Here is a 17,833-nt window from a genome sequence, read left to right as displayed (position 1 = left end):
TCAAGTTAGGATTTAAGACCAGGATTTTCACAAGTGCTTTGCTGCCTATGGGACTAATCCTTGTTCCACAGGTGGTTACAGCTAAATCCCTCTGGGAAACAGCCCTAAGGGCTCTTCCCTCTTCACTGCCTGATTTAGGACCCTGTGTTCGGGTCTGCAATGTTCTTCACCCTCTTCCTCAACTTGGCGTCCAAGAGGCAGAACCTCTGGTTTGGCAGCTGAGTGTATGAACAATTAAAAATTAACCAGGAGGGGAAAATGAAGATCTGAAGTACTGCCCTGTACCTCCTGCCTGATAAGAGTTAGGCAAGGCAAAATGAATTGGGGCTGCTTGTCATCCAACCTGTCACTGCAAAGCACACTTTGGTGATTTTTCTCTTTCTGGATGTCTGGTTTTCCTGCTGCTCTGATCATCAAGTGTGACAAAATGGCACAGATGGGGCTGGTGCCTGGCTGGGGTGGAAAAATACTGATGGTGGCATGAGACAGGGGCGGTTCTGGAAGTGCATTCCGGTCACTTGATATTCACAAGATGCTTTTTAAATTCACTCTATTTAAAGATGTGGCATGGGATTGAGGGCTGCTGAGGGAGGATGTGTAGAATGAAGCACACAATGAGTTTGGGGGGCAGCTTCATCCCCCTACCCTGGTTTGGGCCATTTGTGAGATGCTGCCCAGAGCCTCCTCTCGTCACTTGACTCAGGACCATTTTGTTGCTCCTGGATAATCTGCTCTGGGCCAAGAGTGAGTGCAGGAGTAGAAAGAGATTTCCTGGGTCTCCACTGCCCTGTAAGCATGTGAGCCTCTCCAAACACTCAGCTTATTTGGGGCTAGGAGCCTGTCCACACATTTTGGTTGTTTGCTGCCTCTCTCCATGATGAATAGAGCCTGGCATGGAAATAGAGATGGGGCAGCAAACCCAGCACTGCTGCAAATCCATGTGGCTTGACCAGTTTGCAGTTTCCTAAATAGGTCTGAACAGATTTCAGCCAGCTGAAGAGCTGGCCTGGGCAGTTGTTCTTTAAGAATTTAGCCTGGTTCTACTGTTTACCATCTTCAGAGTCAGTCGAATTCCCCATTTGTGACATCAGTGTGATGTTCCCAACCACCAAGCAGGGGACATGGAAGGGCCAGGGTCTCTGTTCAGTCTTCTCTGTGATGTTTCCCTCCAGGGCTGGAGGCTAAACATAATGGTTATTTGGCAGTGCCTCTGCCCAGCACTTCCCAGCACTGTCAGGCACAGTGGGAGCCAAGGCAATTCCAAGCAGCCTCTAATCCTCTCTACGTTGCACCAGGAGAATGGGCTGAGGCAAATCACCATCTCAGTGGGACACGCCACTAGAAAAGTGCTCAGTGCATCTCTGGTGCTGCTGGCAGGTAAAGGCAGGACAGCTCAGACAGGATGTCCAGAGCAGCACATGCACTGGAATCCCAGCATCCCTGACACCCCTGACTCTCCAGCAGGGAGAGGGCTGAACCCCACCAGCGATCTTTTAATTAAGGTGCACTAAACTGCCTCAGTATGTGCTGAATGTGTCTCTAATCAATGGAGTCCTGGCCATGACCGGACATCAGCCTGTTCTCTGACATTCCCCCGCGTTCCCTGGTTGTGAGATCCCCTCTTGTGGGTGCACATGACCCCGTTCCCACATACCTGGTGTTTCTTATCCGCCGTGGGAGACGACCTGGAGCGCACGTGCACGGGGACCGGCTGATTGTCGTACCTATCCAGCAAGTCTTCCACAGACACCGATTTCCCAGATTTCCTGGTGGTGGAGGGGGTTTCAAAGACCTGCTCCTGCTTCCTGTAGCGGGGCTGGCCCTGCATGCCCAGCAGGTCTGTCTGCGTGCTTTTGGTGAGATCCGATCTGGGCCTGTGCTCCCAGCACCTCTCTGCTTTGGGCCGGCCGGTGACCAGGCTGTCCTGGCGCCCTGGCACCTTCTCATCTCCGCTCGTGTCCAAGCAGTCCATCAGCCCCGGAGGAAGGGTGGAAGACATGCGTCCCGTCCTGGATATCCGCTCCATGGACTCCCTGCGGCGGTACAGGTTCTGGTCCTGGAGGGAATTCATGCTGGAGGCGGAGGAAAGGCTCTGGCTGTCGGGGCCAGCCAGCTGCAGGTAGGAGCTGTGGGAGCGCTCCCGGAGCAGCCCCATGTCCTGCGAGGACGGCCGGCGCCCCATTTTGCGCTCGATGTAGTCGGCCAGGGCGTTCTGCTGGAGCTGCTTGAGCTCCGGCTTGGACAGGCTGGCTGTGGAGGAGGCCTTGCCGTCCCTCTCGAAGATCTTGCGCCGGTCGGCCACCGTGTTCTCTGGGAAGATAAAGTGGATGCTTTTCTTCTGGAAGGAGAAAGGGGACGGCTCCCCATCCGAGATGCCCACCTCGTTCATCTTCTCGGGCTCCGAGTAGGAGCGCTTCTTCTGCTCCGCCGTCAGCCGCTTCCGGCCCCCGATGCGCAGCACCTGCTGCGTCCTGGCGTGGTCCAGGCTGGAGAAGCCTCCTTCCGTGGGCGTGATGCTGTGCCTCTCCTTGGGGGTGTGCGGGGACGCCGCCGTGCTCCTCATGCCCACGTGGGCCGAGGCAGGCCTCTGGGGCACCCTCTTGGGCGCGTTCCCGAACGGGGGGCTGATCCGCCGGAAGGAGGTGGCCCTCAGCACCCTGGACTGAGCATCTTTGATGCTGTTCCTGTAGGCCCTATTGAACGACGTGTCCAGCTGCGACCCGTGCGCATCCTGGATGTTATCCTTCCAGAGGATCTCCTTCTCAGGCTCGCCTCCCAGCTGCAATGTGCTCCTACTCCGAGGAAGCTGAGGCGCCCTTATTTGCACCTCGTTCTCAGGACACAGGCCGTAGTACTCGCTGGGTCTTGCCTGCTTCACCGCAGCCACCATCTGCAGCTCGACGGGGCGCCAGTCAGCCTCTTCCAGCTTCCCGTTCCTGACGGAGGGGCTGGAGCCCCTGCCTGGCTCACTGGGCAGCTTGCTTCTCATGTCCTCTGGGCTGTGCACAGAGCACCTCATGCCAGCAGGCTGGCTCGTCCTGCTCGGCCCATAGTGCTGGCCGAAGCTGGGAATGCCGGCGCTCTGGGGCCGGGGAGCGCTCTGCTCCCGCTGCTCAAACTTGTTGACCTTCTCCAGCACTGAGCAGCGGGACTTGCCAGCCTCTGGTTTGCTGTAGGGAAAGCTCGGGGTGCTGCTAGAGCTGAGCCGGCTCCTCCCGAAATCTGAGGGCTTTGGGAGCTGAGGAGAAGGGGGCTCTTTGCACTTTGGCTCAGCAGCATGGAACAGAGCCATGCTCGTGCCGTCCTCCTCCTGCCTCGTGAAGGCCTGGGGGTCCACATCACTCCACTGTCTGTGCCCCTGCTCTCTGTGATCCTTCTCCTCTCTGCTGCTGCTGTTCAGGAAGGACAGTCTGGTGCTGGAATAACCCTCACCTGGTTGTGTCTCCCTTAGGTCAGAGCTGCTTTGCCTCCTGGAGCTCTCTGGGATGTTCTGTAAGGAAGAGAAGCCATACTGCTTGGCCTTGCTGTGACCCCATGGGTGGGCAGCACCAGTGTCTCTCTCGTTTACCTGTGTGTTACCATTTTTCTCCTCCTGGGATCCAGGTGTCCAGTCCTCGTTGGGCTGGTAATGGTTTTTCCTCTCACTAGCATCCCTCGGCTGGGGTTGTGGACCCTGGAAAAGGGGCCTGGAGGTCTGTGTGGTACCGGTGGTCTCTCGGTGGCTGTGTGCTGCCTTGTAAAGGGGTAGCAGCTCCTCCTTCCGCGACACAGCCGGGCCGAGCTCCGGGCCCGCTGCGCTGGGAGGTTTCTGCTGGATGAGTTTGGCTTCGTGCTTTCTCTCAGTGGCAGGGGGCTGGTAGAAGATGGTCGACCTGTTCGTAGTGCTTTGGTTTCCATTCTCATCCAAGGGCAGGGTGCCGCCGGCCTCGGCCTTGTCGCAGGAGGCCGGGAGGGCTGGGGAGTAGCCACTTTCTTTGGCCAGAGCTGGGTAAAGCGTGCCGGTGCTGCCGGCGGAAGGCCGGGGCACCTGGGCGTAGTGCGGCTCCGGGGAGGGAACGGCGTAGACGCCGGTGGGCAGCAGGGGCTGCCCTGGCTGGGCCGCCTGGGAAAAGCTCTGCTTGGCCTTCATGGTGGGGCTGCTCTCCGGGCTCTTCTCCACCACGGTGTGCAGGTGCCCTTCTCCGAAGGGCGGCTTCAGCAGCGGCCCCTGCGACAGGGAGCTGACAAGCGGCGCCCAGGCCCCTTTGGGCTGGCCCCGGCCGGGCTTGCTGGGCTCAAGGCCGGTGCCCGAGCCGGGCCTCTCGTGGTGCCGGATGGCCGCGTAGCTGTCGCTGCGAGCGGGAGGCAGGGGCGGCTGGCTCTTGCTGTCCGAGGGGCCCTGCGCCGGCTGCGCCCAGGAGGAGGCGGCGTTGTGCCGGCCGAAGGCGTGGAGCCTGCCGTGGCCGCGGCCGTCCCCGCCGGGGAGCAGGGCCGAGGGCTTCACCTCGTACTCCTGCGAGATGCGCTGCTGGGCGTCGTAGACCGTCCGGACGTAGCGGATGTCGGCCTGCCGCATGCCCTCGGGCAGCCCCACTGCGGAGCACGAGGGCTCCTTGCCCGCCGGGGCCGCAGGGTACTCGGGGATGCTGGAGTTGGTGGAGAAGGAGCTGTAGGCAGAGTCTCTCTTGCTGTGCAGGTGGGAGAGCTGGTCGATGCTGTTGGTGGATTTGGCCGGGGACAGGTGGCAAGGGTGGTAGGCAGGGGAGGAGTGGTCCAGGCTCTCCATGCTGCCCCGGGAGCTGTACTGATCGGGGCTCCTCCTCAGGTAGCCATGCTCGTACGCCGAGAGATCGCTGGTGGAGGAGCTGGGGGACAGCGAGGGAAGAGTGAAAACCAGCAGAGGAGAGGCACAACGACTTATAAGTGAGCTCAGAAGCGAGATGTTTAGTTTTGAGATGAAAACCCATATTTGGGCCTTGCTCCATCCCCTGTCTGGAGTCATCCCAGTTCACAAAGAGGAACTGCTTGACATTGCAACACATGGCTCTTATTTACCACAGAAGGGTGGGAGGGAAATACAGACAGAGAGATCGTCCATCTCTGGAGCCAGGGAGGATCAACCCCACCCGGCAAACCCATCCAAAGCCCTCGGAAAGCTGAATGAGCACCGACGCCGCTGAGGAGGAGGAGGAGAGGAGCACGAGGGGCATTCTGGGGGGGATCTAATCTCTTTCTTTTTTTCCCAGTTCATTTCTTTTTATGGAGATGAAGGCTATGCTCTGGCAGGCTTCCTGGAAATTCAGCTGTCCCAAGGATAGTTTGTTTGCTGCGAGAAAACTAAGCTGACAAGAAGAGGAGAGATGTATGTGCCTGTGCCTGGAGGAAAGTGGGGTGCAACCACAGAAACAGTCTGAGAATTCCCAGGAAGTCTGCACTGCCACCTCTTCTTGTAGCTTAGCAGGTGCAGGTACACCTTGGCACTTCCTCTGAGGACTCACGGCCGTCAGAAAAGCGATCAAAAAAGAAGGATATTCAGAGATCTTTCTATCCATGGAAAGGAAGCTCTTTATGCATGTCACAAACTTCTGCAGAGTTTGCCCTAGCTAATCTCCCCTTCCAGATTTAAGCAAATACACTGAGGACTTGAGAGGGTAGCCTGAGGATTTCACTTTTCTTCCCTCTCTTCCCAGCTTCCCTTCCTCAGGTATCACTTTCTCTAGTTCCCTGTGCAACAACATGTGCTGTCCTGGCAGAGCCACAGGAAGCAGCAGGGAGGGACAGGCTGTGGCAGGGCAAGGCGCAGAGCTGGAAGCTGGCTCCAGATCACATCCCAAACAAGTGACAGACCCAGGGGAGAAGGGTGCTAAGGATGAGGAAAGGCAGAGGGAAGCCTGCTCACAGCAGCTCTGCAGAGAGATGCAGAGGAACACGGGCAGGAAGAGATATGGCAAATCTCAGGACAGAAGTGGTTTGCTCATTTAAATGCACCACTCTATACTGGATTCAAATAACCATCTCCCTGGCAATGCCCAGCACAGCCCCAGCCAGCTGGCCACTAGATGTTCCCCGTGCTCCTTCTCAAGCACCCAGGAGACAGAGCCATGCTGCCAAAGGCTCTGCCAGGAACTGCCTGGGAAGCAAAGCCCCTCGGTGGGAAAGGAGTGTGCTCCAGCATGAGCTGTGCTGAGGCCACAGACCAACACACTTTATTTTCTACAACCATCTCCTCACTTTCTTTAATGCTCTTTTTTCTCTTTCCTCTCCTCTGCCAAGGATCAGTCTAGCCAGCAGAAGAAAGTGATGTTTCAATCCCAGAGTCTATAATGGGGGTTTTCAAACCCTTCTGCCTCTCTGGGTAAAATCTTTCAAGGGCGGAATTTAAACTTGTCCTTCCTCAAGCTGCCCTGCACGTTCAGCTGTGATAGAGCTGACTCCTGCAGAAAGCCACTGCCAAAGCAGGAAATCCCTCCCTGAACTCCTCACCCTGGCAGCACTGTTGCTGATGCACTGTTGGCTGCTCTGTTACACTGACAGCTTCTGCCACTTACACCCTTTTCTTCCTTTTTGTTCAATAGGCCAACTTAGACTTTGGATTTCTGTTGCTTTGCTGGGGAAAAAACCATGCTGTGTTTCTGTATGGGAGATCATCCACAGAGAGCTCTACCACCATCCTGGCAGTGGGCTCCCATCTTTGTGGGAAGGGGGACTTCCTAGCTGCTAATCACCCCACAGAGCACTTATAGGAGGAAAACAAAGCCCCTTTATCTGGGAAACCAAACACGAACTGAAGCCTTCCTAACTCTGATCTGAACCCTGGCTGTGTATAAACCTGTCCAGCTGTATGGAGGTGACTGGTACCATTTTCCCACTACACCTTTGCCCCCTCCCTTCCCTCCCCAGCTGTGCAGTACTTACCTGGAGTGGTAGGACTGATGCCAAGGGGTGCCAAGCGTACCCTGAGATATTTGCATCATGCTGGGATCGGGCTGGTTCTCCGCGAGTTTGCTGGAATGCCAGGAGTGAGGTCGGCCCGGCGTTTCACTCCGCCTAGGTGAAAGCAGAAGGGGTTTGCACATCAGCAACAGGCCAGCTCTCCCCAGGAAGATGGATGTGACCTTAACACCACCATTTAAAACTGCTTGTGCTCATTTGTGCTCCCCTGCTGTGTTTCTGTCCATTCCAAGCAAGTCCCACAGTAACCACGTGTGAACGTCCCCACATTGCCGCAACAGCTCCCTCCGGGATTTGCACAAGTCAGTGAATGCCATGAGGGGGTGGAAGCCTGCAAAGGGACTTTTGATCTCTCCTCGGGGCTGCTAAAAATGCAGGACGAGACGTGACACCCAAGTGCCAGCAATGTGTGTCCCTCGCATCCACCCCGGGCAGACAGCTGTCCCCAGGGTGTGTCCCCAGGCGTGGCACTGGCACAGCTGCCCTTTGGTGCCTTCAGTCACCAGCACCAAGGCCTGTGTCTGTCAGCCCCGAGGGAAAAAAGCCCCACCGACACCTTATTTAAAGCACAGAGTGGTGCAATGGAAAGTCAAAGCAGGGGATTAGGGATCGAATCCCCTGAAGAGGCCACACAGACTCTCCTTTGCCCCAGCCTTTGGGCTTGTCCTTAATCCTCCTGCTGCTTTCCATGAGGGATCTCTCTCCCCTGCTCTAGCACTCATTTCCACAGTTTCTCACTCTCTCCCTGGGCCTGAGTCCTACTGACACGTGACAGCTTGCAGGACAATTCTGACTAAATAAATGCAAGAGGAGGATATGACACATCTTTAGTCTTTGTCTCACTGAAAAATCCACAGCACAGCATGTCCTGAACACATCAGTACACAGATTAAAATGCCCTTGGCACACAGACACTGAGAGCGCTGCCTAAGATTGGTAAAAGGAACAGTACAGGAAAGTGCAAAAAGTTAAAAATGCTTTTTAGGGTCAGGTCCTTTCCCAGTATCAGTTAACATCAGCACCTGCTGATGTTGGACAGCATGGAAAAGCACAGGCAGAGAGTGAGAGGCAGAGCCATTTCTCCAGCATTTCTTCCATACAGATTTTACAAGTGCGAGGTTTTTCCTCGCTGTCTGCTCAACGAAGGAAGAAAAAGGGACATGCTTTTCTCTTTAAGGTCTCTTGTTGCAGGATTGTCTTAAGGGAAACTGGACTGGAGGTCTGCAAAGGACAAGCTGAACCCAACACCACTTTACCTTTCCGTGTGTAGGTGTGTTTAAGACAGAGCTCTTCTGCTAAGCTCCTTGCCCAGAAAACAAAGAACCTGGACACTGCCAGATGGGAAGTTGACAAAACTGTTTATTGAGAATAACCCACATTCTTACCTTTTCCTCTGCAGATTTTTAAAGACTGTAAATACTTTAGTGGAGTACAAGCCATCAGCACCAGTTTTTTGCTTGGGAAAATGAATGATCCTGTGCAAGGCATGTGTTATCCCTTGGTTTGATCAGCAGAAACAGTGAGGGAGCTGTGTAGCCAATCATCCGAGCCACAGGTATTTTAACTCTTTTGTCTGATATCCTTGTAATAATACCACACGTGCATAGCTGTGAATTTTAGTCACAAGACACATGGTACCAGCTTAGCAGCTCTGTGTGGGACAACCTTGCACTGTTTCCACACCTACCCTGTCTTGGAAATGTGGCAGATCCTGACTGATCCCAGACAAACTGGCAGAATGACACAACCTGCAATTGCAGCAGTTAATGCTGGATTTGAATGAAGACAAAAAAATAGTTAGATCTTTAACTGGGATTACTTTGGGGCAGCTAAGTTGCCTGCAACAAAACCAAGAGCAACAGGTGACACTTTGGCACAGAAGGCTGTAGGATCCAAAACTGCAGAACTGTAATAACAACAACAATAACAAACCAACCTCATCACCTTATCTTTTACATATTCTCTACTGTACTTGTGAATGTGTCTGGACAGCCTTACTACCAAAAAATTCTCCTCTTCAAATAACAGACTAAGTGATCCCTGTGTTGTAAATGCCAAGGCTGGAAAAGGAAAAGGAGACTCCCGGTTCCTCATGGATACTTGCAGTGATCAGATAACTTGGGCATCCGGGTCAGGTTGGCACCATGACAAGTGCCTGGGAGTGAAGATACCTGGAGAAATCAGTGGGATGTGATGCAGGGCTGGCATCCGAATGGAGCTGTAACCCAGGCTACAGACCAGGTACTGCCAGCTCACACTGGAGACTGAAAGTCAAAGGGAAAGGGATAGTTTTCATCTCATCCAGCTGCTGCCATCTGGGAGCTGCCCAGCATTGCTATGCTGGCCCCAGTGTTTGCAGATGGAAACACACCCAGGCCAGCAGAGGCTCCCCAGTGGCAGTCTGGCACACTGGGAGCAGTCTGGGCTGCAGGGACCACATCCACATCCCTGAGGCCCTCCCCAGGAACAGCTCTGCAGCTCGCCCTTATTGGCAGGAGCTGAGCGTGCTCTTCTCTGTAATCTCTGGAGATTATCTTTATACTGCATGCAAAACAGGAATGGAACTTTACAGAGACACTTTGGCACTAACTCGAGAGATGAATCAGCATCTGAGGCTTTCTTCAGAGTCTAACTGAAAGGTTATCTTCTCCTCAAGGTCACAAACTGAGAACATCCAGGAGAGTGTAGTCAGTCTGACTGCTGTTCTTCACGTACTGTTCCTTGCCTCTTCTGGAGTACACATATAACCTGAGTGCTCTGCAAGTTCAAAAGTACCTCAAGCCCAGCATCCTTCAGGAGGTGCAGTCCATCTTCAACCAGAGCAAACAACCCAGCTTCTTCAAATTGCCATTTGCATTTTTTCCACATCCTTAGAAAGCTAATAAGTGAAAGCCAGAGAGGGATGTTGTGGCTGATTAACCAGCCACTCAGGGTCATCAGTGCCCCAATAAACTCATCTTTTTCTACTCCCACACAGCTCCTGGGGAGTTGCTTTCACCATTCTCACATCCATCAGAAACATCATCCAGGTGGCTTAGAAGAGAGAACTGTGAACAATGCTGCTTGTACCACTGACCTTGTGGTCATTTTTCTCTGTCCCCACAAGCTCCAAACCCTTCCTCAGCAGACACAGGGAATGCTGAAGATAAAGACTGCAAAACTTTTCAAGGAAAGCAGAATCTACCTGCGGATCCAGGCAGGAGCAGAGGTCACCAGGACACACCTCCATGACCGGAGGGGATGGCTCTGACTAGCAGCTGGTGTTCCTGTGTCCAGGGCAGATGGGATGGGGCAGAGAAGAGAGAAGGTCACTCTGCCATCACTCACAGCCACAATCCCTGTGGATGTGCGTCCCCCAGCAGCCCTGCACCAGGTGGCTGTGTGGGAGGCTGCTGGAGCTGGAAGGGATAGGCATGGCCTAGCCTATCACATGGGGAGGTGGGAAGGGATGGGGGTCCTGCAGCACAGACCCTCCTCCTGCAGGAGAAATCAAAGATTTGGATGCAGGTGCAGAGCTGGTGCCTCCTGGATCTGATCCCAGGCACTGAGTCACAAGAGAGAAAGCCAAGAGGGCAGCTGCCCATCCTCACCACGTCATCCTCACTGCAGTTGAGATTTCAAGCTGGTGATAACTCTAACCTAACAAAATCCACGTGGCAGGGGCACCACATCCTGAGCCATATCCTGTACGTGCAGCAGCAGGATCTTTGTACATGGAGAGATCCTGATCCCAGCAATTCACCCGTACCCTCCTTCCAGGGTGAGTGTGCACCTGCACCGACAGAAAGCAGAACAACCATCTGAATTCTCACTGGGACAGACCTGGCTCCAAGACAGACACTGCTAAAGGAGCGGGAGCGTGACAAGGAGATGTTTTCCAGACATCCAAACGTGGCTGCAGCCTCTCTGTCCAGCTACTAGGCAGGAGACAGGAGATGAAGGAAAAAGTAAAGCACTCAGAAGCCTATTAGGATTTCCACAGAGCGAGGCCACAATCTACTCAAAGCAACGTCGCTCTTAATTAAGGTTCAGTCATGGTTCTAAAAATAAGCAGAACAGACGAGGCCAATTAGAAAGGAGTCGGACCAGAATGGCATCAGCTTGGTGTGTCTTTCACTAAATCTCTCTTTTTAGGCTCACTGAGCCCTTCTGGTAAATTCTGGGGCAGAAAGGATGTGGAGTGAGCTCTGTCCCTTCACAATTTTGGCGAAAAAGAAAGAAGACTCATTAGAAAGACCTGAAGTCTATGAAATGTTATTTCACATCATGGATCTTGGCCAATAGTGTCTCCTCATCCACAGGGGAAAGGGAGAAACACGCCCACACTGCCCACCCCTTAATGCTCAGATGAAAACTTTCCCTGAGTAAAAAACACATGAAAAACCCTTCACTTGAGAGCAGCTGGGTGAAATGTGTCAATATTCTCAATACTCTCATACCAGGACACAACCTGCTTTTCCACAAAATGTTCATTTTGCAGCTCCTGTGCCTGTGTGGTCAGACACCATTTGTTTTTCCCCTTTGACAAACATCACTGAAGATGTCTGGGCTGCATCAGACCATGCCCTGGGTGCCATCTGGGAAATGGGAGACAGGCACCAATCTCCCTGAAATCTCTGAAGAAGGGAATCAGAAGTTTCTTCTCAGAATTCCTACCATTACTATCACAAACTCCCCACCATACCACTGGGGAGAAAATCCCTCTGTGGAAGCAGAGATGACAACCATGTGGATCTAGACACAGATTTTTTCCTGCAGGCTTTTCCTGACTGAAGTGCCCTCAGGCACAGGCTGCAGATGGAAGTGCTGGGATCGCTCAGAGGTGATGGCAGCTGTGAGCAACGGCGCTCCTTCCTTGAACTTAGGAACAGTCAAACATTGTAATTAATGATTATTGGTCCTGCAAGTCACACCTCTGTGTTATCACATATCTCTGGGAACCCCCACGCCGTCTTATCCAAGAAAGAGGCATTTATCTAGTGTCCAGCAAAGGAAACAAAGAGTGAGGGGCTGGCAGCCAGGCTGTGTGCTGCAGCTCCATCTTCCCTTCACCCCAGCACGGGTTTGACAGGCAATATTTAGATTGAGGACTTTTCCCTACACAAAGAAAGGGTCCCATGGCATTCCCTGACACTAACCAGACACAGGTTTCAACAGGAACAGAGGTGATGTACACAAACCTCACTCTTCCTGATTACTGAGTTCAAGGACTCTGTCGTTCCAGGATCTTCTGACAGCTTGCTATTTTGAAGACAGCATGATCAAGCAACAGAGTTTGATTTAAATTTCAAAACGAGGAGTATTTCAGATCTCTATTTTGAAAGGTGCTCCAAGATAGTCCATCTCTCACAGGACTGCAGCTTGGACATGGAGAAGCCAGGAGAGCCTTCAGCCTGGTACCTAGACCATGCATACAATGAGGAGCAGGAGAGCACTGGGTTAAAGGCTCTCTGCAACTTTCTTCTTTATGTAATTTTATTCTGCTTCCTTTACTGGAAAAAGAGGAAGAAAGAACAGACATGGAAAAGAAGCAGCTAACTGACTTAGAGTCTTTGAGGAGGATCCTATTATTCCCCGTCTTCTGCAGGGATTCACATTATCTCTCCCAGAGCAAGTGTGGAAAATCCCAACAGCTAGAGCCTGCAGTGGCTTCCATGCCCAGAGCTCTTCAGAGCTGCACTGATTTATCCAGACTGATAAACTGGCCCACAGGCTCAATTCAATTAATTTTTTCTCATTCTTCTCCAGTCAGTAAATTAGTTAAAAAGACAGAAACCCAAGCATAGCTTAGATTCTTTCACCACCCGATACCCAACACACAGCAACTTGCAACAGGAGCGACTTGGAAACAATGAAAGGAATGTGTTTTCAGTGCCCAGGAGGAGCTGGGTGGCTGGCAGCAGGAACCCTGCCCCGTGTGAGCCCGATTATCCAAACGGAACGTGGACAATGAGGCTGGGCAGGTAACCAAGGGGATCTGCAGGGCAAGGCTCCAGGCAGCAGCTGGGCTCTCCCCTGAGCTGCAGGGCTGCAAATCACAGGCAACGCTCATGGGCTCCACATCCAAGTGTGGGCTCCCCATCCAAGAGCTCCTGGAGGAGCCATAAATGGGACAGAAGCAGCAGGGCCTTCAGGAGGACGTGTGGAGGTACTTGCACACAGCTGGGGGGGTAACAGCGTGAGTCAAATGCGCCAGGGAACTGCACCCGTTGCCTGGGCCAAAGCAAAGGCTGCTGAGTCTCCAACACCCTCCCACAGGCACATTCTTATACATTAGAGCAGCTTCCTGTCTGTAACTAAAGCTCCAGCCCGGGTCAAACTGAGATTTGCAGCCACAGCTTCCAGTGCTGCTGGAAAAGTAAAGTTAAACACTGGGCTCTACACCCAAAGGCAAATTTATCCAAGTGAAATGCCAGACTTTGGAGTTTCTGTGAAGATCTGGTTCTAAACTGTTGGGCAAGAAGGATTTACAGAGGGCATATGGTGAATGACTCATTGTTATAGGGAGGTGGTGGATGTAGGGGAGCTCCTTTCCCAAATTCCCTGTGGGTGACATAACCTGGGGAAATGCAGAGTCCCACTCCTCAGTCAAAGATGAACTTCTCAACAGATCAGCTTGAGGAGATATTTCAGCCTCTAAAATCTGCTCCATCCAAGGCTGGGCAGGGTCAGCATCCATGACTGCCTACAGTGGCCAGAAGCTGGAGCACCTCCACTAAGGTCAGGGAGGTTGCTCCAGAGATGCATCCTCGCTGATAAAATCAGAATGTGGAATTCCCTTCTCAGCTGCTCACTCACAGGCACTGGGCCACAGCTCCACCAGCTCCAGGAAATCAGTGTAGCTTCTTGACTTCAAATAAGCCAAGGTCTGACCCAAATGCAATGTTGCAAATAAAAGCCACTGCTTCTGCTTCACAGAACAAATCTCACAAGACTGAGACACAAAAATCTATGAGGTCACCCAGACTATAGCTGACTGATGTAAGAGGTTCTTCTGATGCCAGCAAAAGCTCTGCCTGAGTAAATGCTGTAGGACTTGGTTCTAAACTGCATGGCCAAAGGAGGGGAGTCAGGCTCGGCCACAGTACCAGCCAATCCAGAGCAGTTCAGCAAAGTGATTTCTGAATACATTTAATCATTCTAAGTTGCAGACGGGTGCTCAAAAGTCATGAATGCCAAACTCCCACTTAACCACCCAGACTCTGAAGAAGCCAGGTGATTTTGGAATGCCAGGCACCTGAAGTTGGGAAGTCAGAGAAGACTAACCCCACTTGTGTGGAGATATTTGGGTTCAGCATTTCTGATGACCTTCACCAGCATTGACAAAAGCTCGTAAGGAGAAATTTCAGCACTCCTTCCCCGCGAGTGCCCCTCAGGCACACAGGCAGCCAGAGCAGTAACTGTTTCCCACCCTGCCTTTGCAGAGGCTTCAGGGACCCACACCAACACATTCTCACCTGGTCTTCAGCCGTAGCTTGACTCCTGCTGCCCACGTGGCTTTGCCGGGCTGCAAGTCAGTGGTCACGCAGTCCGGGCTGGGAGACAGCTCTGAGCATCCCTGTGCTGCATGGGTGTCCCTGCAAAGGAGAGCAAGGACAGGTAAACACCAGCACGCAAAACCTCAGCCCTTAGCCAACAGGATTTTGGGGAAGAGGGCAATGCACAGACCCAGAGGGCAAGGCAGGGGCATCAGGTCATGTGTATCCTTGTTTTTCTCTACTCTGGGCAATGCTTGGCTCTGCCAGTGTCCCTCACGAGTGTTTTGGAGGAGCTGCCCAATCCCACGGCACACAGGAGTGAGATTAGCTCAGTACACAGGGCACAGAACTCATTATCCTGCAGCTGCATTTGGGGACACTAAATCCCCAGGTGTGGAGTCACGGGTTCCACTGTGGGATACGCTTTTTCCACATGTAACCACCTTATGAGAGCTCAGGGATTGCTCTGAACACACAAGAGAAAAGCCAAGAGAAAACTCCACACAGTGAGAGGGAGAAAGACAAACCTGTCCTACACCTCTGCTGATATCTCCACCGAGTCAGCAAACACATATTTACCCCGCTCCAAGTCACAAAAACACAATGCAACCATTGCTTCAGCTCCTTCCTTTCCTCTGGAAGGCTCCACTATTCCCACTTGCTCCAATTTTGAGCCCTGCAGCGCAGAAGGGATTTGAGACTTCGCTCAGTGAGCCTCCACGCCGAATAAAAGCGGGGCTGAAAGGCTCCCTGCGCCTCTGCCTGGCCCGGCGTAAGCTGCAATTGCCTCTCGGTGTGCGCGGAGCCCGCACGCCGGCATCGGGGGCTCTGCATGGCTGACATGGCTCGGATGCCATTCCGCTGAGAGCCCGGCCTCCGTGCGTCCGGCCGGGCCTCCCCCGCGCCCCCACGTCCCCGGCAGGAATGTTAAGCCTCCCATTGCGGATGGGATACAGCGGGGATGCCAGCAGCACTTTCACCTCCACCAGGGAAAGCGACTCGTCAGGAGCGGCCTTTTGTTGCTCACCCTGCTCATCTTCATCCGATTTTTACCCCAAATCCTGCCTTGGCTGCCTTTTCTTTCCATGTGCCAAATCCCGTCCTGCTTTGTCTCTGCCACTCCTCTCTGAGATGATGTCAAGCCTCTGATCAAAATTGAAAGTTTCCCTTCCCTGTTCCCATTCCAGCCTCACTGTACACCAGGAGCACAATCTCTTTTCCTGCAGCCCTGGAAGTGTCAATATCCTTAAATGCTCTATTTCTCTTAGCTCACCAAGCTCACCATGAAAAATTACCAATTTCCAGAGGAGATTTCACTGCAAGACACGGAAAGGACAGAAGGCCTGCGAGAGGTGAGGATTTAAAAGATTGCATATAAACGATTTATCCTTACAAACAGGTCTAACAGTTTTGTGAGCAAAACATATTCCCCTAACTGAACACCTCCCCAAACAGGACCCCAAGGCCACACCTGCCCTGCCCTTGCAGCCCTCTGCCTCACCTGGCTGCTCAGCCCAGAGCATTGGCTATGGCATTCCTAAGGAAGGCAGCTCCTTAGGTCTAACAACCAGGAGGGTGTTAATCTCTGCAAAGACACTTCTTCCACCATTACATGGAGACAGCCACTCTTGTGCTAAGCTGTTGGGGGCCTACCTTTCCTCTTGGCTGTCCTCACTCCTTCTCCTCAGAGTGGCCCCTCTCTGGAAGCTCCAGCTCCCTGTGGCAGCGCCCAGCCCGATGGGATGCTCTTAGAGCCTGGGGCTGCATTTTATTTTGGGATGTTTCAAAGGGCTTCACAATTCCACAGCCAAAAAGTATCCCTGGCAAGGAGGGGCCTGCAGTTGTTCTTTTTGTTATCATGCTGTTTCTAAAGCTCTCAAGTGGGAGACAGGAAACCCAGCACACACAGTCTATTTAAAACTCCTTTACCTCCCACCTGAGGCTGGCAGCTGCCTCTGAAATCTTTCCTTTTCTGCAAAGTTCGTGTTTAATTATGAATTGTTATTTATACTTGCTGCTTCCATGGTGCCTTTGGTATTTAATACCACACATGTCCATGAGGACACACTGCTCAGCTTTTCCTTCATCTAAAAATATGGCCTGCTTGAATTTTTTCCTTGCTGCTTGCTTGACAGTGAAAGAATACAGTGCTAGAGATTAAGGGCTTTTTTCAAGGAAAACCTCCTTCAGAAGTTTCAGTGCCCCCTCCAGAAGAGAGGCAGAACCTCCTGACCCCACATCCATCTCTCCCCACGCAGCCAGCACGGCCTTTCCACAGCAGGCATCTGCGAAACTCTCCCTCCTTCTCACCACCTTCCTCAGAGCTCTTCAAGAGCACATGGGTGGCCTTATTTTACATTAATCAACTCCCCAGAAGACTGGTTTGCCAGCTGCTGCCATTGGGCGTCTCCTGAGCCCTTGCAGAACTCGGTTGCTGTTTTGGGGAGATCCTTTGCCTCTGAGCCGGGCTGACTCCGAGCTCCTCTGGCCCCTTATCTGCTTCCCATGCTGACCTCCTGTTACCTGCGTGCTTGGAACGTTTCACAGCACTTATCTTAACCTTTGGGGCTCCTGGCTCTTCCTCCTCACTTTCTTCAGTCTTCCTTATCCTTATTTACAACCTTCACATTCCAGCACAGATCAGTTTTCTAAAGTCAGCCTGGACAGAAAGTGTGGGTGGGTGCCCCTGCCCAGCAGCTCTCCTGACAATTATCAGAGTCTGCAGAGATCATATTCTTAATTAATTAAAGCCCATGTTTCATAACAATAGCTGCCTGAGTAATGGCAGCAGCATAAATCACTGCTCTCACTGAGGAAATGATGCAGTGCAAGCTCAGCTGCCTGGCTGTAATTCCCAGAGAGGAGACAGACTTTGCACAGGGAGGCGGCACAAACCCAGCTTGGGAAGTTTTGTCTGCCCATAGCATTTATTTTCCAGGACAACAGTGTTACAGTTCTTCTGGCTGCACTACATCCTGCACTCTTGGCTTAGCTGCCTGTAGTTACAGGGATGAGTCCTGGGATATGCCTGAGGTGAGCCACAAGCAGCACCTGGAACTATGTGAAGAAATTATTTAATTTTTAAAAAATTTTTCAGAATAGGTATATTTTAATGGTTCCTCCTCTTGGAGCCATGATTGCTGAGTCTAAGCCAACACCTGATGTGCTGCCACAGTAATAGATGGCCTGAGTCCCAGAGGATCCAATCCCCAAATGTTAACAGGTTTAGTAATTTTTAGTATTTTGTTACCTCTAAATCCAGTGTTGTTCTGGAAGAGAGGATGGAGATTAAATTCTCATTTCTAAATCATTTGGGATGAACAGGAGTATTTGTAACCAGTGACAGAATTAAAAGCCATCCTAGAAACACAGGTGCTCACACAGTGATGCTTCTGAAACTGAGATTAAAGCAAGGACCTCTTCTT

The 17,833-nt window shown here is 52.4% G+C and overlaps 1 protein-coding gene across 7 annotated transcripts in view; it reads right to left on the bottom strand.

Annotated features, from left to right (window-relative positions):
- SHROOM3 (shroom family member 3) overlaps nt 1–17,833 on the bottom strand; it is a 109,264-nt gene that overhangs the window by 11,435 nt on the left and 79,996 nt on the right. For 5 of the 7 annotated variants that reach the window (XM_064710145.1, XM_064710146.1, XM_064710148.1 and 2 more), the window contains 3 exons: nt 14,388–14,507; nt 6,895–7,026; nt 1,655–4,844 (listed from right to left, as the gene is read on the bottom strand). In XM_064710145.1, coding sequence (XP_064566215.1) covers nt 1,655–4,844; nt 6,895–7,026; nt 14,388–14,507 — 3,442 coding nt within the window. Of the gene's footprint in view, nt 1–1,654; nt 4,845–6,894; nt 7,027–14,387; nt 14,508–16,061; nt 16,193–17,833 lie in introns of those variants that run through there. The other 2 variants (XM_064710152.1, XM_064710150.1) reach the window with 2 other exon arrangements.

This window comes from Zonotrichia leucophrys, chromosome 4 (genome assembly GCF_028769735.1).
Source record: "Zonotrichia leucophrys gambelii isolate GWCS_2022_RI chromosome 4, RI_Zleu_2.0, whole genome shotgun sequence".
NCBI lineage: Eukaryota > Metazoa > Chordata > Aves > Passeriformes > Passerellidae > Zonotrichia > Zonotrichia leucophrys.
The sequence above is the reverse complement of the archived record's forward strand: the minus strand, read 5'-3'. Positions and strand labels throughout refer to the sequence as shown.